Consider the following 23,645-nt stretch of genomic DNA (forward strand, 5'->3'; position numbering starts at 1 on the left):
TTACGTATATAGCAACTTAAAATCTCACTGGCACATATACAGCGTAATGAGGTAAAGGTTACACAGTAAGAGATCATGTGAACATGTCCAAGTGAAGGATGAGTTATTTACTATATATAATTTCCATAATTTCAGTTCTTTACCCACAATCAGTATATTTAATCTGTATATCCTTACCCATAAACCAACAAGTTCTTCTCCACCCTGAAACATTCACTTCTTGCATAACCCTGTGATTTGTCCTGAGGCCTACGGGGCTTTGTGCTAGGCTTTTCTTCAGAATCACTTTCCAGGTCTGAAAACTCCATCAGTTCATCCTCTTTGACGGCACTGTAGAGTCTGGTTTGCTTTCTTACTCTTGGTGTATCAATAACTAGGTTATTCTAAAATGAAAGTGAAAATGTAGAAATTTAGGAGGGGGGAAAATCTTCAATTTAATTGTACTAGGAACTATCATAAAGCTCTTACCCTTCCATTTAAAGCATCAATATCCAGCTCGGCTTTCTTTGCCCACTTCTGCCAAAAATTAGGGTCATCCAAGGAAATGTCTGTCCTGTTCCCAGATGCAACAAAACTAGCCTAGCAAATGGGAAAACAGATGCATTGGTTTCTTAACTGCATGCTACAAAGAGTATCTATTTTCACTGGTAAATACAATACTTAGGACTTATAAAATGGTAGTTTCAAGAAAGAAAAAAGGTAAGCCTGGAAACTATCATGACTGGAAACACAGATAGGCCAACGTTTGTGAGGAAAATATCTGAGACAAGTACATTGAAAAACTAAATTGACACAGAGGGCAATTTAATACTACTTCCATCTATCCTGGTCACGTTTTATTCATTTTCCTCTGAATGTCAATGCACACCTTTGCAAATGTTGAGCCTTTTCCTTCAGATTCAATAGTAATTGTGTGTGTTCGCCTTAAGAGAATCTGATCAATATCCTCTTCACAAAACTTAGACCCTTCATCTTCCTCATCCATCAGAGCACCATATGCCCCCTTTCGAAGAAGATCTTCTATTTCTTTCTTAGAAAGCTGTTGCACCTGTAACATGTAAGAGAAGGGTTTTGGGTTTTTTTTTGTTTTTTTTTTTTTACATCAGCCAATGTGTACATCTGAAAGCATAATCAGACTGACTGTCCTCTTATTTAGCATTTTAAGAACTGAAACTCCAAGATAACATGGTGTCGGTCAATTAAACATTCATGCTGAAGTCACCTTTAAAAGAAGAATACGAACAACAAAATTCTTAGGGTGAAGTTATACGAGTGGTTTAAACTATTTAATAACTCACTGTCACTGAATCTCTTTACTTTAGCTCTGATGACTGCTAAACTCTACCTGGGAGCAGATTTAACTTACCAACCTGACAAAAAGCTAAAGCAAAAAAGGCAAAGCAAAAAGGCTACACCAGAAAAAGCTGACTAGAAGAACTCCAAAAAGTGCCAGGATCAACATAACGTAAAGGGTGGAATGATGAGAATGGATGAGGATTGAGGGAACATGACTCCACCTGCCCCCTTTTGGCAATAAGTGAGCCATTAGATAGGCTGAGCCAGTTCATGTAGCCTTGTCCTTAATTAATCCTACTTTAAAATACATGCCATACTCCATCTGAAAACCACCATTCTCCAGCTAAAACGCAAACAAGCAAGAAAAATGTTACACATCCATAGCATTTGTTGATCATGCACCTTAATATATTAATTCTCACCCCATTTGTAGCATTTTCTCTTCCGCTCATAGACTGTAGCACAGCCTTATCAAGGCCAAGCTTCAAGCTAGCTTTGTCAAACATTTCCCTTTCATAAGAATTCCTTGTTATCAACCTGTAAATTTTCACTGATTTGCTCTGTCCTATTCTGTGACATCGTGCTTGAGCCTGATGAAACAAAGACAGATACTCAGTTACAGATGACAAAAGGAAGAAAAAAAAATTTAAAATAATCAATACAGAGAACTTACTTTAAAAGTTATTGCTTTCAATATAAATAATAATGTTTATGCCTTTAAGAGAGGGACAACGGATAGTTTCTCTTGTAGGTGAAGAAAATTTCACAGCAAAAAGGCAAAGAAAAATTTTCAATAAAATAATCTCTTGTAATATTACCTGGAGGTCATTTTGGGGGTTCCAGTCTGAATCAAAAATGATGCAGGTATCAGCAGCAGTAAGATTAATGCCCAAACCTCCTGCCCTTGTACACAGCAGGAAAACAAACCTATCAGAATCAGGTCTTGAAAACCTGTCAATAGCTGCCTGACGCAAGTTGCCTCTTACTCGGCCATCAATTCGCTCATATGGGTACCTGAAATAAAGAGGCATTATAAGGAGAACTTTACTGCAATGGCATCATTTCTTTGTAAGAATATGCAATGAAAAAAAAAAAAGGAAAATATGCTACTGTAGGGTCAAAAGAACTACAATAAACTGAGTGACTGTTCCTATATCCACTAACTTCATCAGTGGAAGACATACTACTTTGTCTCCTGCTTTGCGCCTCTTGGTAAAGAACAGACTTTCACTCCAACGAATGAAATAAACATTCAGGCTTAAAGCTAAAAAACTCTAGAGCCACCAAAACACTGAAATGAGTAGTAAACTAAGAGGTTTAAGGCTCTCCATGTGCGGTCACTTTGTATTCAGCCAAAAGAAAAATCTCAGTGCTTGCAATTTACAGGTATGCTTTTCCCTTTAATCAGATCACTACTGAAAATACTGTGAAGTGTTTGAATTTCATCCCTTTTCAATACGGATTACTCACAGGTTAAATACTGTGGCCACTGAGGAAACCACAGTTTATTTAGAATTGTATTATATTGTTGCTCTCACCGTCTTTGAATGAGGTAGTCTTCCAGTATGTCCAAGCAGCGCACCATCTGGGAAAAGATAAGCACCCTGTGGCCACCAGCCTTCAGTTTTGGCAGCAGCTTGTCAATCAGTACTAGCTTGCCAGCAGCCTGGATCATTGCCTGGAGCTGAAAATCTGGAGAGTCGGCATTGTGTGTTTCTTTAAACTCTTCCAAAATTTTCTCTTCAGCACCTGCAAAGATTGGACAGCAATACATGAACACTGCAAAGGGTTTTATTAATAAACAATGAGCTCGCCTTCAATACCCTATAGAAACTGCAGGAATGTTTTAAGCATTATGTGAATAAACATTTATAAAAAATATTAAGCTTAAATTTAAAGCAAACATATACACAAATAACAGCATAAATAAGAAGTAAGCTTGAGCATTCATTCTTTTTTTTCCTCTTTTAAATGGGAGTAAACCCTTTCCTAAATAAATTCATACAACTATTTGATGCACACAAATTAATAAAAAATTAAGAAAAAAGATGAAAAATTAAACCATATTCTAACTGATCAAATGGATTTTCTGTCCTTTTTTAAACAGAGCATGAAAGAAAAAATATCTTGTTTCCACAGGAAAATACAAGGAATAGAAATCACATTTGATGTCTGCGTCTCCAAAACCAAAACCAGGCTTAAACACGCGCATGACCTGGACCTGCTCCTTCTATTATTAAATATAGAATCAAAATCCAAACAATGAAAAAACTAATTTCAGGGGGGGAAAAATAAGCAGCTGTGAAATTATTATTTTACCTTCTATTTAGCTTTCTTTTCTCACTGAATGTATTTTTTTTGTTCAGTTTGACAAAGCTATCCAATGTATATATTCTTTCCAGAATTAGTCAAAAGTTCTTTCTTGCCACTCCCTTTGCCTATGAATACACACAGCACCAAATATTTCCTTGTACTGTTCATTACCTGAAGACTACAGACCAAGTTCAAGTTTTCTCTTCAACCTCTCCTATGCTTTTATTCCACATTTTATGTCACTTCTACAAACAGTGGACTATTCCAAGAATTATCAGATACTATTCTTGGCTATGTAAAAGGTTAGGAATCTTCGTTCTAAGCTTATTTCATATCCAAATAAACCCCTTTTTGGAGCTGTCTTTTTCAGTCCCTCTGATTTTTTTTTTTTTTTTTAAACAAAATCTAGTTCATAAAGTATTTCTGGTTTGTATAATATTCAGCTTCAGTATTGCTTTTGAATAACAGAAGGAAAGGCGGGAGGGTTGGGGGAGGGGGGAAGAACAGCTTACTGCCAGGCTTCTGCTGAGCATCTCTCTCATATCCTAGTTCTAAGTAGATGCCTGTAAACAAACATGCAAACGCACCCTCCCTGTGTGATCGCTGGTTCAGTGCCTACTGTAATGTGGTGTCTTAACTAGATACTACCCTAAGCAGGCTGTCTGACAGCTTTGTATTACTCAATACACTTGCACTACTAGCTTTTACAGAACTTAAAGGACTCAAGATGTGACCGCACTTGAAGGTAGTTTTACATCCCTGAATTTTCCTTTTCTGGATTCCCTACTCCAAGCATTACTGATCCTAATGGTTTGCACATAAGAAAAATAAACCCATGTGAAAATAGTACAATCAGACACTCCTTTAAGTTCCCTTCAATCATATCACTTCCCATCTTGTGAAATGGGCAGAATTTTGGGTAGTAAATCTCAGATTCTGTACTGAGTTTAGGCAATTTCAGGATATAGTAGGCTTTCAAGTAGTTCATATACAGTAACTTCAGTGATCTTTCTTGGTTACATCATTTATGTCTTACTCAACTGTGATATCCAAATTTAAGTTTCCCTACTATGAAGTAAACCAATATGCAAAACCAGCATCTGCAAAAGCAAACCACTTAAGCCAAGCACACTGCAACAAACCCACAAACAGGTCTAATGAATGGTGAATATTCAGTATCAGAGTTTGGTCTCAGCGTGATCCACCTCCATTAACATTAACAGACCATGACCCCCAAAAATCTGCTCTTTCAATAACCCTATCATAGCTGAACTCTGTAAAAGACCGCCCTGTCTTTTTCATTTCTACTTCAATTGCAATTAAGTGATGTACATTGAGTAGCCTGTTACCCAAAAGTTACTTGATGTAGTACCTGTAGGTCTGTAACAGTAGTTCCTACCCTAGCTAATTTTTAGTAGGGGATGAAAGGAAGGAATTCGAATGTGTGCTTGGTCCATCAGGGAAACCCCCACTTCCACTCCTAATTAGGATAGGCTTCCAGGGCTCAAGAGGGCATAAGGAACAGAGTAAGAAACCTTTGCAATGTTCAACACTGTAGGATGTCTAAGTACAGAGGCACTCGCCACTGCTGGCTCTTGGAGACAGAGAAAGAGGAATGATGTAAAAACACTTGAGAATGGTTGCTATGGAGAAAACAGGGAGTCCAGCTCTAACAAAAATGACAGACAATGCTTTGCCCAAGTTGGTTGGAGAATACACAAAATGCAGTAACTCCCTCTAGAAGTCTACTCAAAGACAGTCTCAGCAGCCCACCATTCTCCCCTCCACAGAACGGATCTACCAATCAAGAAACAAACAGAAAAACCACTCCACATTCAACTCCTACCATACTACTTCCATCATATAACCTTCTATGGCTCTTAACTGAAGATTATCTAGAAGACTTGCTTGCAACTTTTATGCAAAACAAAACATACAGCATTCTACTTGGATATTCAAATACACATGCAGTACTGCTTGCTCACTTGTAAACTTGGAAGAAGATGAGAAGGATTCAGAGACACCTTTATAAAAGCAGTTAAGTCTCGAAAACTTGCTACTGCAACAAATCATTCATCAGGAGAACACTATGCAACATTATGTACTAGCACTGCAAGACCTCTTGGTAGAGCTACAATAAACTTGTGTCATCACTCTAAGTACGAAGATGTTAACTATCGATTAACAAAATAAAACCTCAGGCTCAGACAACTACAGGACGTAAGAGTATTTTCTGTCCTAGAACTACAAAGGACATATTTGTTTTGTTCCATCTCCACACTAATACAGTCAGGATTTATTTATTTTTCCCTCAAATCTGAAGGCTTGACCCACCTGCCATGTTGCTGCATGACACCAAGCAAGTCCAAGTGTTCAAACGTCACAAAAATGTTATAAAGGCAAAAGCATTCAAGAGACAAACCCACCTCCCTTTATCAGGGTTAAGATACAGTCATCAAAAAATACTTGAAATTTTCTATATAGCCACCTGGACTTCAGCAGTCTCCAACAGACACTAAATGATGCAAGACTTGTGAGGAAAAAAATCACTGCTGTAGGCAACACTGCAAGCACTACTCGTGAACTCTGACAAAACGAAGTAGCAGCAAAACATGCAGTTTATTTCTTTTAGCAAACATGAAATAAGGAAAAATAAGGCAAGGTTAAAACTAGCTGAAAACCAAGAAGTGTAAACAGCATCAAGTTCAGAAGCTCATAACCTGAACATCCTAAACTATTTTCTGGTAAACTCATTTATATAATGAGTTAACTTAAAACAAAGAACCAACAAACAAAAAAACCCTACACCAGAACCACAAAGCTACTTTACTGTATGTTCATCTGAGTTTAGAAACTGAGCAGCCCACCAGCATGGCTAGGTTGAAGTACTTTGGAGTAACCCTATATCATGTCTTTGGAATAATTACTTGTGCATGAAATATAATTAGATGTTATTTCGTGAATCAGTTTAAGCATTTTTCCCCCCATTGAAACAAAAAATGTCAAGAAAAAAAAACGTAAGGACTGCAATATGGAAGTCATACAATAAAAAAACTGAAATCACATATGGCTCTTGAACAAAACAGTCTTTCATCATGAAGCTTATAACCAGCATTAAACCAACCATAGCATAAATCATATACAGTAATGAAGAGGAGCTGGGAAACAAGAAACTAGTAGAAATCAACCCTGTACGGAGGCTTGTGTTACATCCTCAAAAGGAAGATTTGATTTGACCAACACATACAAGTTTAGCATACTTCAGACAGCTATAGCTAGCGGGTTCATCATATGGTCAGTCATTGGAACAGGGTCCCCAGGTAAGCTGTCACGGCACGACTGTCAGAGTTGAAGGAGCATCTGGATGACGCTCTTAAGTCATATGATTTAGTCTTAGGTAGTCCTGCGAGGAGCAGGGAGTTGGACTCCAGGATCCTTATGGGTTCCTTCCAACTCGAGATATTCTACTTGCCATAGATAAAACCAATAGCATCACACTGAAAAACAGTATTTGTCAGTAAAGTCTAAGATGACATTCATAAAAATCTTTTTCTGACTAGTTAAATTAGGAAAATGAACTGACAACATGTGGCCATAAAAGCAGGCCCGGTCATCACTTCTTACCTCACAACTTCTATTCAGAAATTTTAAGTTACTATCTCATAGTGTTCTATGGCAAGAAAATAAGTAGCAGCTAACTGTAACTCTGAAGAAAAAATTTTCATATTTATGCCACCATCCAACAACCTGCAGGATAACTGAAGTCTTGTTTGTCAGAAATAACAGAAAGGAAAACTTGGTAATACCAACACTAACTCTGTCAGGGCTAGGAAGCCTTGGAAAAAAGCAGCACAGATGTCTTCAAAAGCAATGCTGTCCTGGCCAGCAGATATCCATACCTAAGAGAACTTAAAAGGTTATCTCACTTTTCTACTTAAAATAAATGAATAAATAAAAACACACGCTAGAATAGAATTTCTAACTTACTGAACCTCCTTACAACCATTTTTTGAATGAGGAGAAAAATAGGAGACCTACCATTAATAAGGTACGGATGATTGCAGCATTTTCTTAGTTCCATCATAGTGTTTAAAAGATTAGGTACATTTGCCTGACCTCCACCCTTGGAAAGAAATGTGAAATTCTTTTCAAGAATAGCACGATAGTACTTCTTCTGAATATTTGTCAGCTCAACTTCAATGATGGTTTCCTCTTTGGGGGCCAGGTTCTTTTCTACATCCTCCTTGAGACGTCTCAGCATCATCGGCTTCAAAATAGCTTGGAGTTTTTGCACCTAGGAAATATGTGTTTAATAAATAACTGAATTAAAACTGCAAGGCTTCAAATATTTATTTTTCAATTTCCTTGACTCTAAAATCCTTGTTTCCTACCTCAGATGCCAAGTAGAGAGCATTTGTGAAAAAATCTTTCCTCAATGACCTACAGACTGAGTTCTCCATGTTAACTCAGTGACATATACACTTCTAAAGTAAATTTTTAGTGTGCAACTCTTCTGTTTAGTGAATACTGTTAAACAGATCTCACTTAGAAGTATCCTAGACAAGGACAGTACTGCATACCAGTCATGCAGAGCTAACCCTAAGTAAGTACAGTTATATAAGCAAATCTGACTGTAAGATCAAGTTTTGCAGTTAACTTCTAACCACTAAACACAGTGTTTAATGCTATTTTTTCCCTTTATGTATCTGCTTCTAATTCTTTTCTTATTTCCCTAGTTTTGACATCCACTGAAGTAGAAAACTATTTAGGTCTGGTCTCAAAATGAAAACGTTTTATTTCTGTAAATTTTTAACACACTGATAATTTTTAGTGTCTCCAGGTTTTGCAGCATATACTTTAAGACACCTCCTAAATGGGGGGGATGTCCATTTTCCTCAAAAAAATTAGCTAAGTCTTGTCAAGGTTGTCAAGTTTTTGTAAAGTCCCTTACAGAAAAATCTCAAACATATTCCATATAGAAAAAGACTGGCATTTAGGTTGTTTCTCAAGTACAAACCACCTCAGTGTTGAAGAGCTGATAATTCACCCTGAAATTGGTCATCATCTCCTGATGCAGAGCTGCACAGCAGAAACATGAACAAAAGACACTTTCTCCTGAATTCACATCATTCTCTTAGCAATAAAGCAACTTCAGGAGAAAAAAGATAGATTAGGATGGAGGGATGAACAATTAAAAAAATACATGGAACAGGATTGCAAGGAATGGACGAGAAAACCAGAATGGAGGAGCAAACCGAAGTCATTAACACATAATCTCTCCCATCACTTGAAAGATAAATCAAATTCCAAAACATCTAATGGTGCGTCAGCAGAGGCACTTCTTCCAAAACTTGTTGGCCCAAGCAATCCAGGCTCCAATTCTGCTCATGACTGATGGCATTATTTTAGTGATATTTCCATGTATGGCTTCAAAAATTTCCAGTTCTGCTCTGCTGACATTTTGAGCTGGCCACACAAAAGCTATGTTGAGATTTAGGATGTATTAACTCCAGCTCAAACACTATATTAACAGGACTACATGGCTTCTGGATCAGAGCTGGCTCACTTCCAATCAGGTCAGAGTCCATTCTGACTGGCATGTAACTGCCTACACAATCTGTGGAAACATATCCTATGATTCCCTCAGGACATGCTATGATTTTTCCAGGAGGTAAGGGGCCGGGGGGAGAGCTGTTTTGTAATTTAGACTATTACCTATGAAAGAGTTGCTCTCAAAGAAAGTTAACAAATTCAGGCAGTCAAAAGTTATAAATACCAGAAATTGAATTTTCAGACAAAGCCAACAAAGTTGCACACAAAAATGCATGCAGTCGTGAAGTTAGATTATCATAGGGTGCAAAGGGCCAAATTAAGGTGCCTAAATTAAGATGCCATGCTTCAGTTAACTCCTAATGTTAAGGTGATTTGACTATTACCTATTGACTTTTTAAAACAACATACAAGAAGAAATTTAAGCTTTATATATGATCATCAGAAGCTTTTACATTTTAGATCTAAAACATGCTGCATTGAGGGGCTTTCATTTTGCACTGATTTATGCGTTTCTTTTATTGGACAGCTTGAGAAATCTGTTTCTGAGTCAGTCAAAAAGACCTCCCTTCATTTGGTTGCCTCTTCCTAAACCAGATTTCAGATATGTTCCTGTTTGCACAGAAGTCATTGATAAAACTCTCAGATGTTAACTCCACAGAAGTTACAGAGGACAGTCCCCTCACTCTGATACTGATGCTTAAGGAAGAATGTCAACTGACAAGTTAATTCTCTTAGAGTGAACAAGCAATTCGAGAAGTATTTTCATCCAGCAAATGTTACAAGACACCCTACCCCCATTTTTAAACACCACATTTTAACGAGGGGTAACTTTCCCTGTTTCTGCATGACCAATGGACGAAGGATAAAAAAGAAAAAACAGTGATAAGGCAAAATGACTTGTGGTCAAAAGGAAAAAACTTAAAATGAAAACAAACAGAAAAACAGGGATAAAACTACTGTGGTCTTCCAAAAAGTAAATAGGTATTACTTGTAAAAACAAGTAATGAAGTTCAGATATAATAAAATGGATAAATTCACAATATCTAAATAGAAAAGTAAGTGTGCAGGAGAAGTTTACCTGTTCTTCAGTTTTCAGATCACCAAATTCTTGCATGAATGTGGTTTCTGATGGGAAGCGACCTGGTTCCAAGAAGTGAAGCAAGCTAAATAGCTCTTCTACTGTATTTTGCAAAGGGGTTCCAGTAAGCAGCACTTTATGTTCCTGAAAGGTTAAGAAACAGTTGCCTAGGAATCCATCCAAATTCATTTTCAAGGGAGAAATACACAAAATTCTCTCTTTTTTTTCCTATATGTATCTCTCATCTTTGCTTCCTCTCCCCTCCCCCAACTACTTACATATAGCTCTTTGCAAGACATTTCTAACTAGTATTCTGGCCTTCCTTCAGTGATAGCCCAGAAAAATACTTCACTACTTAAGCACCTTCAAAAGTCCTCCAGATACAAGAAGAGATTTTACTGATCCACAACATCCCAGCCCTTTCACAAATACAATGAACTTTAAATGGCAAAATAACAGCTGAACTTATCCCATCACTTGCAGTATAAAACCATCGATTCACCACACCTCCAAAAGATCTCAGTGCATAAATCTCTTCAGGGCAGGTGTAAGTTTCTAACGTAGGAAACCTGAAGCAGAGTCCTACTTTCCATCTACACACAACAGAGCATGAGACTGGCAGAGACAAGAGGACAAGTTGCATATTGCTTTAGAGGAGGAGCCCAGAGAGGTTAAGCAACTAGCCCAACGTCAAACATGGATTTAGTAGTAGAACAAGAACTGAAGTGAGAAGTCCTATATCTCCATCTATAGCCACGTCTATAAGCTCAGCTTTCCTCTAATAGCAACCATAATAAGGAAAATAAATTGTATACAGCCTTTTTACAAACTTTCATTCATTAAGCCTCAATACTCCTTCAAGAAAAGTATTGCTTAACAAACAGGGAAAAAGAAACTAAAAGTGACCTATACATCACCAATGCTTGTCTAAGCTAATGTTTATGCCTCTCTATTCTTATCAGAAATAAGAGGTTTTGAGTTCCAGGTGTTAACTTAGCATGACTGCATTCCTCTCATATTTTTAAAGAATCTTCCGACAAAAAAAAAAATTAATTATTTTGCCTTTTAAATGGTAAATACCTTTAAAAACCATCATCTTATTTTTCTCTGTATGCTTAATACACGTATTGTGCACATAACATAATACATATTTTTGTAAGCATCAGAAACCAACTCACTTTTTCCCTTCCTTAGTCAGCCTGAAAGAACATCCTTACGGCCACACAACAAATTAACATTAGAGCTGACATTAATGCACAGCAGTTTAACTCTGACACCTGTATTTGGCCACCTGACCACATTATACCTTTAAATAAATGTCTATGTGAAGAAGTGACTATGGAGTAAGTCACATGAAAAGAGAGAAAGGAAAGAACAAATTCATCTTGATTCTCTTAACAGAATCCACATAATTCTAGGCCTAAATCAATGAAGAGACTTATGAAACATCAGCACTCCAAACCTGAAGGTATGCATATGCTTCCAGGTATTTTAAAGACTTTCTCAGCTGCATTCCATCATTCTTCTTAGCACCTGATGATTTTACTTGAGAAGAAAACCTTTTATTTTACTTTTTGATGAAAACATAAATGAGGAGTAATAAAAACACAGAAGATGCAAATGTAAGAGATGTACACACTGACCAGGTCCATCATCTTGAGTCCTTCCAAAAGCTTACAATTCCTGTTTTTCAGCCTGTGGGCCTCATCAATGACCACGCAACGCCATGGAATGTTACGCAGCTCTGGGCAGTCAGTCAAGATCATTTCAAATGTTGTGATAATGGCATGGAACTTGTAGGACCCCTTTATCACACGACCCTAAAAAGAACAGCAAAAGTTAAAGTAAACTCCCTGGCAAAGAAAGGAAGTACATTTGTTTCATCTTCAAAATTCATTCTTTAAAAATACAGAACAGTACAATGGGTAAGATATTTTAAGTAAATGAAGTCATTATTGCTGACTCAATGAGGGAATACAAATGTGTAAGTTTACTACTGGCTTCATGCTAGCTATGTTTTTAATCCTGTAAAAAGGCCCACAGAATCACTGCATATTCATTACAAAGATGTTATACAAGTATTTCAGTCGTATTTCATATGGATTATACCAATGCCTTGAAGCATTAATGTACTGCTGCAATACTCAAACAAGGTTTTCAGACTTTGTCAAGAGAATTTTATTTTTTCTTTTAAATCAAAGGTATGTGATGGTCCTCCTAAACAATCCAAATAAGCCATAAGTACATTAAGCCTTCATTTTTATGACTATTAGAATATTTTGCTCCCAATAAACAGTAATTTTTTCCTGGTGGACATCAAGTATTCAAAACACCTACAATTCTAGTAAACAGCTTTGAAAAGAAGTAATCTCTGAACTTCTAAATGGAGAATGTATATCCCTGCATACATTTCCTTGATATTTTTGTAAATTTGCATTAAGGAAAGTTCCACAGGACAATTTACTTGATGTCTGGCACCATATTCACTATTTATTTGGTTAGTTGAGGGTCTTATTTTCAGGGCCGATACTACGACTCTGTTTCAAAAAAAACCCTGAATAAACTTTACTCAAGATCATGAAATGAATATCTTTCTAACGTTATGCTATATTTCTTCCCAATGTTGTTCAAAGAAAAATGTAACTTGGTATCTTCAGTGGCACTGGGTCTGCTGCACAGGAACATCGTCTGTTTAAGGATGGGCCTCACACAAGTTCAAGACCATTCTACGTTTTCAAAGCAGGACTGTCCTGGGCTGTATATGGAAAACATTTCAAAAGAAACAGATATTTTACAGTAAGGTGACCATTTCTGCCTTCAAACACGTGCAAGTCTGAATCCTTTTATAAGTGACCTGCATATGTTCCTCTCCAAACTGTGGAGATCAGAACTGGCTACTGACTCAATAAAATGACTGGAAACCTGATATCCTGAACTCAGCATTAAATCTGCCTATGCACATCAAGAGCATTTCAGAGGAAGTAATGACCTGCTCAATAGTGCTTTCGCATGGCATAGTCCCGAAACATTTATCTTCTTAGGGAGAAAAAGAGTTGTTACCTAACAAACAGCAGATGAAGATACATTAAGTGGGCAACTCAGCCAGAAAATTGAAATGCTGTAACCTTTTCATGAGCCAGATATAACTGTGAAAATACAAGAATGCAGCCCCAGAAATTCTTTCCAAGTAGTGGAAAACACTTCCATGAGCAACCTCATGACTGTACGGCAAGCAGTGCTCTTAAAAAATGATCACTACATAAAGCAGCACATCCAGGTGAAGCAAAAATCGTAAGAGGGACGCTTGATTACATATTTAGAGCTATCTAAATCTCACATTAAAATATGCATAGTGGTCTTGCCACAAGAGCTCACATTATTTGAAAGACAGTCAAATGCTGTACTGAAGAACACAGGAGTAAATCAAGCAGACAGTTCCAAGAGCTCTCCAAGAGCTTTAGAAGGTGAACAATGCTGTTCTTCAACAGTTTCAGGCCTCCAACATTTGGGGAAGTACGGTAAAGAATCCTAAGTAATCCTATTAATGTCACATTTGAGAAAATGAAATGTAGAAACTATCAGGAAAATGACCTATAGCATTGTCACAGGTGAATTCTTAGGCAACTAGGAATCAATTTATCCTGTTTCACTGTGGCATCCAAATGAAGTTCTCTGATGTTGGAACCACAGACATTTAATATCCATTTACTCAGAGAAGTTCTTCCATTTGAGGAAATCAATCTTCCTAATAGGCAGCAGTTTCCTGTTCTGTTTGGGAAATTCTTCTGGAAGTAACTCAAGCAACAGAAGTAGCCACAAGGTACAACAATTAGATATGAATATAAAAGTTGTGTTATATTTTGGGGTATTACCTCTTAGCAGATACAAACTGAGAAGATCAATTGGATGTGTATAAGAAGTGGACTTCTAAAAAGATGCACATTCCACCAATGGGAACCGTATTATGGTCTTTTCCCACCAACCTCAGACTCCACTTTGAGGAACAAGAGAACAGATGCAAGAAATGTGCATGTTAACCAATTACAGCTGGAAGGCATCTGGAAAACTAAGTCGCAGCCACTTTGTAAAATGCAATTCGATGTCATCTTTGGTGAAAGACAGAGTCCCTATTGGTGAAATACTGCCTTAAACTGCTGCACGCTAATCATTGTTTGCAGAAATGTGAGGTAATCCTATTCTGATGACGTGTTCATAGCTCAGTAGCTTCTCAGCAAGGAAGAAAAACATGCAGGTAAGAAAATACTCTTTTAAGCCAACATCTACTGAGCCCAAAAGGAATGAACCAGATAAGCCAGAAAAAGTCCTGAACATCGATAGCATTGCTTTGAGTTAAAATCAACCAAGGACAAGGTATTCTGCTTCTACATGTAAGCCAGGTGTTTCCTCTTTTTAGTCATCATTACACTGTGAAGTAAATTTCCCTCACAAACAAGTCAACTCTTTTGCAAGGCTTTGTCATTAATTTTATTTGGCATATACAGTTTTCCTGATCTTACAACAGAACTCTTTCTCAGAGGTAGAATACTACAGAAGAGCAACTGGTTTATTTGTTATTCCAACCACGGAAGGCCCCCAGGAGGACCTTTCAGTTACACTGCTCAAGAACACCAGAAAGGGCTAACCTGCGTAACCCTCACAACCAGTAAGGCTGGAAGGGATTTAAGGGGAATGTCTCTGGTAGCACGGTGTCCTTAGTGTTAAAGTCACACCACTGCAGAAATGTATTTTGTTATCAACTACTCTCCAGGTTTTCACAACAACTTGACTCTGGTTACCGGTGTTGACTCTAAAAAAAATCACACTATTGCAGATGGGGTAGGGGCTTCTCATGCATGCTGTCTATTACTGCGCTTCAAAGCCACTCAGACTTTTTCAATGTTCAGTTGTCTTTTTGAGAAACAGCTCAGCTTGAGAGGCCTCTTTTCATGTTAAGACCTAAAAAGCCAAAGATGCCGATGTCTGGGTTGATGTGTTTGGCAAGGGGACTAGAAATGATACTGCCAAAGCCTGCCTTCTTTCTCCCCCATCATATGCCCACTGATGGTACTGTAGAGGATGCCAGACTGAACACTACATGGGGATTCTTTTTGTCAGAACATGAAGAGATTTTTTCCCGTAATTCAGTTTCTACCACGCGTTTCACAGCTGACACAGTCTTACAAAGAATGGAACACAGAAGGTGATTTCATGACACATCTAAGCTAGCTGCCACGAAAAGGACGAGCTCACTCCATTTCTCCTTTATCCCCAACTGTGGCAATTGTCTGATTCTCCTCTTAAGCCAGTTCAGGGAGCAAAGCTAGCAGAAAATGATTCATTTTTCTGTGCCATGAGTGCTTTGTCATTACTCGCTATGAGGTCAAATGACTCCCATGGTCATTACAAGAGGCAAGTTAAGAATATGGCAACAGGGAGAACAAAACTTTCTGCAGCATCTTGCTTTAGATCCTTTCAGTTGCCTTTAGATAATGAAATGATATTGCCAAAATAACACTAAGAATCTGCACAGTAAGTGGGATTTTTCTGATGACGTTCCTTCAGGTTTCATGCTACGTAATTGCTGCATCCTAAGGGGAAGAACACGCTGAGAACAAGCACCACATAAATAACAAACAAACAAACAAACATGATTTTTAACACAGGAAACACTTCAGTAGAGACAGTATTTGTATAAACCCAATTTTTAAAATTTGATACAAAATATCTATCTCTGATAAGAAATAATTTTAAAACCAGAAAAAGTACAAATCAATTCTGGTACATCTAGGTAAGAAGCTAAATGTGATTATTATCGTAAGGAATATAAGCCATTAGACCTCAGTGTAGCAACTGTTATTCAAATCAATCTCCTTTAGCAACAGCGTACATGATTTTGATTTGAAAGTTTCTTTGATAAATTGCTGAGAAAATGGTTATTTCCTAGGCCAAACAGTTGTAACTTCTAACTACTCTAAATTACTATGTGTTTTTCTACTGTATTTAAGTACGTGATTCTATTTCTGTTTGCCCTAATGGCATGTCAAGTTGTGCCACAGTCATCACCTTCAAAACAGTTTTTACTCAGTTCTTTCCCAGCAAAAGCATATTTTCTATCTCACAACCACCCTCATAGCTTTGCTCTAAGGACTCCGGTTTTTCAACACTCTTTTTGAGGACAGGAAGTGAGAACTAGGCAGAACTAGACTACCCACTACATTACTGACAAAGAGAAGAACGCTGTAACTTTTCTACTCCTTAATAAAGATTTCTTTCCTCCTACACACTTGCACTACACTAGCCCTTTTAATCACAGTCTCACAGTATGAACTCATGTTTAACTGGTCGTGTGTCATGACACAAAAGGATCTGCATTTGTCTTACAACCTTCCCAGAACCGAGCTCTCCCTTCCGTAAGAATCATCTCCATTCCTTGTCCACAGATAGCCCTATATTTAGCTATTCTGAGTATCGTTAGCTTGGATACAATTTATTAAGTAACACAGCTTACTCTGTATCCATGAACTGTCTTAATTGTTTACCACTCTCCCCATCTTTGTGTCATTTGAAAACTTCCTCAGTAATGATTTTATGTTTTCTTTCAGGTCATTGACAAAAGTGTTATATAGCTCGTGGACACAAACCAATCCCTGAAGAACTACGCTGCAAATGCAAATCATTTCTCATTTACAATTACATCGAGAAATATCAGTTAGCCAGTTTTAAATCCACTTAATGTGTGCCATATTGATTTTATATCATTCTAGTTTATTAATCAAAATATCCAGTGGCACAAAAATAAAATGCTTTACAGAAAATCTAAATGTATGAATTCACCATTATCACTTCTTTAAGCTCAGCTGGAAATAATACTCCACAATACATGAAATCAGGTTGAACTTCCACTCTTTTTTTCTCTTAAGTGAGGAGGATTATGTTGTTTTGCAATAACATTCGATGTATGCACTTTATTTTTCCCCAATCCTGTTTACTTACTCTCAGCAAAGCCATGCATTGAAGTGTAGAAATCTGTTGCTCTTTATAGCTTCAGTTTTCCAAATAGTTTTCTGTTTCTACCCCCAATCTTTTCTGTACCTGCTCTCCTTCTCTTGTAAGCACTATTCAACATGAGTGCAGCAACACAGATTCAAAATATATCTGACTTACAAAATTTGATAAAGAAGCATCGACAAGTTTAATTTCTGCAAGCTGGTCTTCTCCTGGAATGGTAGGCAGAGATTGATTTTTAAGCTTAGTTCCAATTAAAGTAGTTTCTCCATTAAGAATCTTTTCTGCCAGCTCTCCTCAGGAACGCAAAATAATGAAAACCTTGTATGAAACAATGAAATGCTGAACAAGAGCTGCACCATCTCAGTAACTCTTGGTCCCCCTCTATTTCCAGCTGATCTCTTGGCTACTATTAAAAAGCACTCTCTTTATTAATACATATGCCTTCATTATTAGCTAAAACCTACTATACCAGTACTAAAAACCTAATCGATGCTTAGATTAATTAACAACAGTAAAGTATATACAAAAAAGAGAAAAAAAAGCCATGAAGAGCTTTTACCTGTGGATCTTTGAAATACATTTCATACAACTGAATGGTCCGCCGGCTTGCTTGACTCCCATGATACACAACCACATTCAACTCTGTCCAGGTGCGGAACTCCCTTTCCCAGTTGGGAATTGTGGACAACGGTGCAATAACCAAGAAAGGACCATGGATTCCTTTCAAATATATCTCATAGAGAAACGTAATGGACTGGATAGTCTTTCCCAACCCCATTTCATCTGCTAAAATGCAGTTTCGTCTGAAAACAATAAGAAAAACAGTATGAATGATTTATTCCTAACTTAAAACACAGAAAATCAGTAAGGAGCTAAACTGAATAAACCAGAAATTTCTAGAATGGCAAGTTTACACTGAAAAGACATCATAATCTTTTTGCATTTTAAATAAATGTTATGATTTGTGATGCAATAAGCATGGATATAGCCATTCTATGTACCTCTCAAGTTCACATGGGGGAGGAAGGGGCAGCAGGGATGTGCATGAACACATATCCATACCAAAGCATTTGCCACAAGAATCTATCTGAAATATTCATGTTTTATGTAATATTATGTTATCCACCCAAAATTAGTTTGTATATGACTCCTGCAGCAAAAAATGAGACATGTAAATAATTCTAAAACCTCGCTTTAGAAGATCACTTTAAAAGGTTATTGTTTCAAATAAACTATAAAAGCTTTTCCACAGAAGGATTCAGCAGTAAGCAATATTTTACGTACGTGTTGTACCAATTGAAAAGAAGCCAGTTTACTCCCTCCAACTGGTATTCCCTGAGTTTGTTATTGTTTTTATACTCCCTGGAACTCTCCGATTTCTTCCAGTCATCGGCAGGAGGTCGCTCCTGTTTCAAATACAGCAAATCCCATTAGTGGTTTCTGAAAGACCACATTACTTTACTATTTTCAAATAAAATCCTCTATATGGAGCCAATTCTTACCACACGCTCCATTTCTGGCTCCCTAGACATCAGTTTCTCAAATTCTTCAATCTTAGCTTGGTCGATGTCTTGCTTGAGCTCCCAAGTGCTGTCTTCATAAGGAAGTGAACACCATTTCACCAGATAATGCGTTACAGGCTTTGTTAAGACAAAAATAAGATGACATCACAATTTAAAAGGAATAAGTGTAACCTTTTTTACAGGAGATCTGCAGGCTAGATACAATTCAAAAAGCTTTACCAGACCTGAATCAGCCAAAAGGATAAGCAAACAGCAGGCTGATACGTTGACAACCTAATGAAGTAAGATTAGAACGCGGGGAATGCAGGCTTACCACCAAAACGAGCACAACACTACATTTGAAATCACTAAGGTTAAACTAAAATTTAGAAGTAAAACAATATTCATTTTCCAACTGTTACAATTTCTATGCTTTACCACATATTTAAACAGTCAACTGTTTTTTCTTGTGAGTGTCATCAGAAACTTCCCAGCAGGCAACCCAAACACCACCATTCACTGATACAGCAATATGGAAACACTGACACTGTCACTGAAGCTTTCTATTCTCCCAGGACCAAAAAGGAGTCTCCTGGAAGACAAAGTGATCTTGTTCTGCAGAACAAGTCATTAAAGAGTAAGAAACAGTGAACTCAGGACCTCTTCTGCAACAAATAGTCTAAATGATGTCTAAACTATTATGACATTTAGCTAAGATTCTTGCAATTTTCATTTAAATTCTGTATTACCTGCATGGACATCGTATTTCTACATTATTAAGTACCACCTTAGATCTACATATCTGAGGGGGTTTTTTTGTTTTGTATTTTTTAAAATATAGGTAACTTACAAGAAGTTTGGAATTCTCACTTAAACCCCTTTATTTTAGGGAAACTGCTATATTAGCCAATGTTTTCTCTAATAGGTTCTGATTTTCTACACACATAGATGCTGGTAGCTTCTGAATTAATACATTCACATTTCTAAACGCAATGTCTATATGACTACAAATGCACTAGAAGTTTTGTTTACCTCTCCATTATCATCTGTGCTACGTGAAAAATCCATGATTCGATCAACTTCCACATAATCTGGATTAAAAAGTTCATCATCAATCTGTTCAAGGAGAGAGGCAAAAATATAAAAGATATCTCTATTAGCCCTTCCTGAGAGGAAATATTATTATATATTTCACCATGCAATAATATTTTGGGTCACGGTGACATAGAATTTATATTTGGCAAACTTCAACATGTTAATTGAAATGCTACAATTCAGCAAGATCATTCCCCATGAGGGAATCAGACTTCTCAGACTTTGTTAACTGGGCCTCTTAATTACTGTGTGAAACCTTTTACTGTGAGAGAATGTTTAAGAATATTTTAAATGAAGTGTGAAATTACAATTCACTAATGAGCAATCGAAAAGGCTTATGGCATGCAATGCATTTAGCATTCTTGAAAACTACAGCTTGCAATAAAGAAATTAGAGCCTTGTACACTAAGTGCCTTTGGATTATTTTAACTACAGGAATTGTCTAACTGCTTTAAAAGCGAGATTCAAAGATTATTATCTCAAAAACAGAGAAAAAACACTGCATGCATACACAGTTTCACCAAAAATCACAATTTGTTATGTTCTTTCTTATGCCTTCAACAACTTAGGATTCTCTTGCACTCTAAAGTGTTGTGTTTCATTTTATACTTTTAAGATCCCCTCCAATAGAAAAGGCAGACAAAAGGATTAAAGACTATGTACATTTTGATAGCTTTTTCTAAAACAAGAACAAATTCCAAGTATTTACAATAACTTGTAACTCACATGGAAACAGATTTAAAAAAAATAATTTAAAAAAGCAACAATTACAAGCATCTTCACTTAGAACAGATGTTAAATTTTACAATGCTGCTGCTTAATGACATGATATACTATACTGACTGTTATTCCAAATTATGTGTTTATTAACATCTTTAAAAACTCAAATATCAGGAGTCTTGAAAGTTAATTTAAACTAGTTCCTTATGCATTAGTATTATATGATGCACCTAATTCTTTATAGATACCACCCTATTTTATAATAATCTCAAAGCATTTTGGATGCTCTGACATAGTGTTCATAGATCTTCTACACTCTCCTAGAAGCACATTGAGTCCTCCTCTCCCAAATTCCTTGACATATTTTGGTAAAATTTACATCAGATACACTTAATGAGAAACCCATACTGACTTTATGGAAGTTTTCAATTTGCAACAGGTTTTGTTTAGCTTGAACTATATAGTAAAAATAAATATAAATAAATACAGTAGCACATGAACCTGTTTTTTTCTCAAAAGACAGCATTTTACTGAAAGGTAAGCTTTCAGAGACACAAATCAGCAGATCTGGTCTTTTATTGACAGGACCCCTGCCACACTACTGCTTATGCCTCTAAGTGAAATTAAATTGATGATAAAAAGCTTAGAATCCCTAGTGAGCAGCAGTCCATAACACAGAAAAATGTGATGCATTTTTCTGGCATAATCAGGTCCCGAGAAAAGAGACCTAGTACTGATTCACTAAGAGTCATCCTTACAATGCAAACAACTAACCACTTACTTTAAGGAAAAAAAAACTATAATAAAAAGTATAAAGTCAGGATAGATCACTTGAGTTTCATAAACTTGCAAGACTTGGATCAAGCATGGTTATACTTTATACCAGAATAAATGCTACTGATATATCACACAGTTGTTCAAAATCTTCTGCTTGTATACAGAACAAGAATTCATAAGAATATTCCTTAAATACCTAAAAGAAACAAACAAACAAACAAATCGTACTTCTGAAAGGAATTTGTTCTGGCCCTGTTTTGCTTTAAACCGCTTAATCTTCTGCTGAATTCTCTTGTCTTTGTCCAGCTCTTCCACAGATGCCCACTGACAATGAAGGTAAGAACTAGAAGATGAAACAGAAAATCTTACTCAAAACTATGCTTCCATTGCATACTCCTATGTATCCCACTAGTAGAGCTAGATCCTTCCAGCACATTGTAGTGCCATGCTTGAAAAACTGGACACGATCATCTTCATCATACAAGTTATTAACAAATCGTCTTTACTGGAAGTAATTACGCTTACTAACGGAGAAACTTGTCAGTAAATAAAAACAACTCTCAAAATTTAAATACATACCCCATATATTTAGCATTTGGCACAAAGCTAAGACGTTTTAAGTATGCCCAATAAAAATCATAATTACTATACAAGACATTATCATAAATGTCACTATTTAACATCATATGCCAGCAAAGAGTAGGGTTTTTAGAAGTTAATAAAAAAATGCAAACATTTCAAATACTAACATGCTATACACTGTTTTTTTTGTGAGAACAGCACTGTAATTAAAAGTTGCATGAGTCAATTCAAGTTTTAACACTGATAGAAAGAAAAGAAAAACTCTTGTAAATGCAGTTCCATGGTAATAATTCATCTTTAAGAAACACAAAGTAAGGAACAGCATCTCTGCCAAAATGACTAGTCCCACTTCATAAATTTAGTCTGTCAAAAGTTATATTGCTAAGAAGTCTAAGACATGAATAGTTAACAGAAAAATTACATGCCAATGTAATAAAACTAAACAAAGCATAATTAAGCTATTAAACATCATGCAATAATCCATGTAATGCAAAAGGTACAAAGGTGGCAGCATATTTAAAGTGAAGTCAACTATCTGCAGTTAGCTGCAAGAAACTCACTTTAAGCAAATTTCTGTGTCTCGGAAAATTTCCTAAAATTAAACAAGATACGCTATTTTTCTAAAAGAAAAATGAGCTTATCCATCTGTGAAGTATCTTATTTTAAATACTGATTGCATTGCAGTTTCAGAGCTCAGAAGTGAAACGACATGCTGCTCTCACTGCTATTACATCCCTCTTATGGAGGGGCAGCTATCTGCCGGAAGATTGGAAGCTATCTCGTTTGTTATCGCAGGCATTTTGTTGAACACAAATCTTGTTTTTGAAACAATGTTAAGGGTTATTTTTGAGTAGTTTGCAGGCACGTTACTCTACGGTTGCAGTTAGATCTACACAGCTACATAGGTATGTGCTCATGAATCTGCATGCATAATGAGCCTCAGATTAAAGTTTTTAATAGTAGAGTAATTTTACCTATGGATTTCATTTTGGAGAGAACACAAATTAAGACGACACTATCAAACCCACTACCACCAGTGCAAGGCATTGCCCTCTTTATTTGCCGCTGTTTTCAATTAAACATTAGAAATGTTTAGAGTTGAATAGTAACAGTTATATCATTTACAAAACCAGTTTTTAAAAACTATTTGGAAGTTACATGAACTTAAAGACAGTAATCAAACCTGTAACTTTACTTACAAGTTTTTGTACTTTACATAGAATTCCTCTATTTCTACCTCCTCTCCATTCTCCATCTACAAGAAAAGAATTGTTGAAACGTGAATTAAACCACTGAACAGCCCAATTTAGTTAATGATTAAAACTAACCGAAATACAGAATACGGTCCCCACATAGAGACAAGTGGAGGTGTAGGAAAGCGTTAGTGGGGGGAGGACATGGGTGAGGAGTTTCCTCCAGCAGCTTACCCAAGTACATACTGCACTGCTTACTACAACTTCCCAAGACATGAATCATTTGAACTCCTCCCTAACCACATGCAGCTTCATTCACAACCTCACCCCAAATCTGGCTTTCTGCCAAACCCACAGTGTTAAGTAGAAGCCAAGTGTACCATTTTCTCAGGCAGCAGCCAATTAGCAACTGCACTCCTGAATGCCATATGTATTATTTTTGGCTGGCTCATGGCAACTTTACATTGTGGGTTTTGTAATGTTTTAAAAAAGAGTTTTAAAGGGGGTTTATTCCTCCATATAGTTAAT

The 23,645-nt window shown here is 36.7% G+C and overlaps 1 protein-coding gene across 2 annotated transcripts in view; it reads right to left on the reverse strand.

Annotated features, from left to right (window-relative positions):
• Positions 1-23,645, reverse strand: part of CHD7 (chromodomain helicase DNA binding protein 7) — a 133,812-nt gene that overhangs the window by 17,523 nt on the left and 92,644 nt on the right. For both annotated transcript variants that reach the window (XM_050892941.1, XM_050892942.1), the window contains exons 7-21: positions 23,124-23,179; positions 21,571-21,685; positions 19,783-19,866; positions 18,751-18,888; positions 18,533-18,654; positions 17,808-18,051; positions 11,884-12,060; positions 10,241-10,384; positions 7,648-7,903; positions 2,835-3,045; positions 2,115-2,310; positions 1,719-1,886; positions 869-1,048; positions 469-579; positions 178-383 (exon numbers count right to left, since the gene is read on the reverse strand). In XM_050892941.1, coding sequence (XP_050748898.1) covers positions 178-383; positions 469-579; positions 869-1,048; positions 1,719-1,886; positions 2,115-2,310; positions 2,835-3,045; positions 7,648-7,903; positions 10,241-10,384; positions 11,884-12,060; positions 17,808-18,051; positions 18,533-18,654; positions 18,751-18,888; positions 19,783-19,866; positions 21,571-21,685; positions 23,124-23,179 — 2,408 coding nt within the window. The remainder of the gene's footprint in view (positions 1-177; positions 384-468; positions 580-868; positions 1,049-1,718; positions 1,887-2,114; positions 2,311-2,834; positions 3,046-7,647; positions 7,904-10,240; positions 10,385-11,883; positions 12,061-17,807; positions 18,052-18,532; positions 18,655-18,750; positions 18,889-19,782; positions 19,867-21,570; positions 21,686-23,123; positions 23,180-23,645) is intronic.

The sequence above is a fragment of the Gymnogyps californianus genome, chromosome 2, assembly GCF_018139145.2.
Source record: "Gymnogyps californianus isolate 813 chromosome 2, ASM1813914v2, whole genome shotgun sequence".
Classification (NCBI taxonomy): Eukaryota; Metazoa; Chordata; class Aves; order Accipitriformes; family Cathartidae; genus Gymnogyps; species Gymnogyps californianus.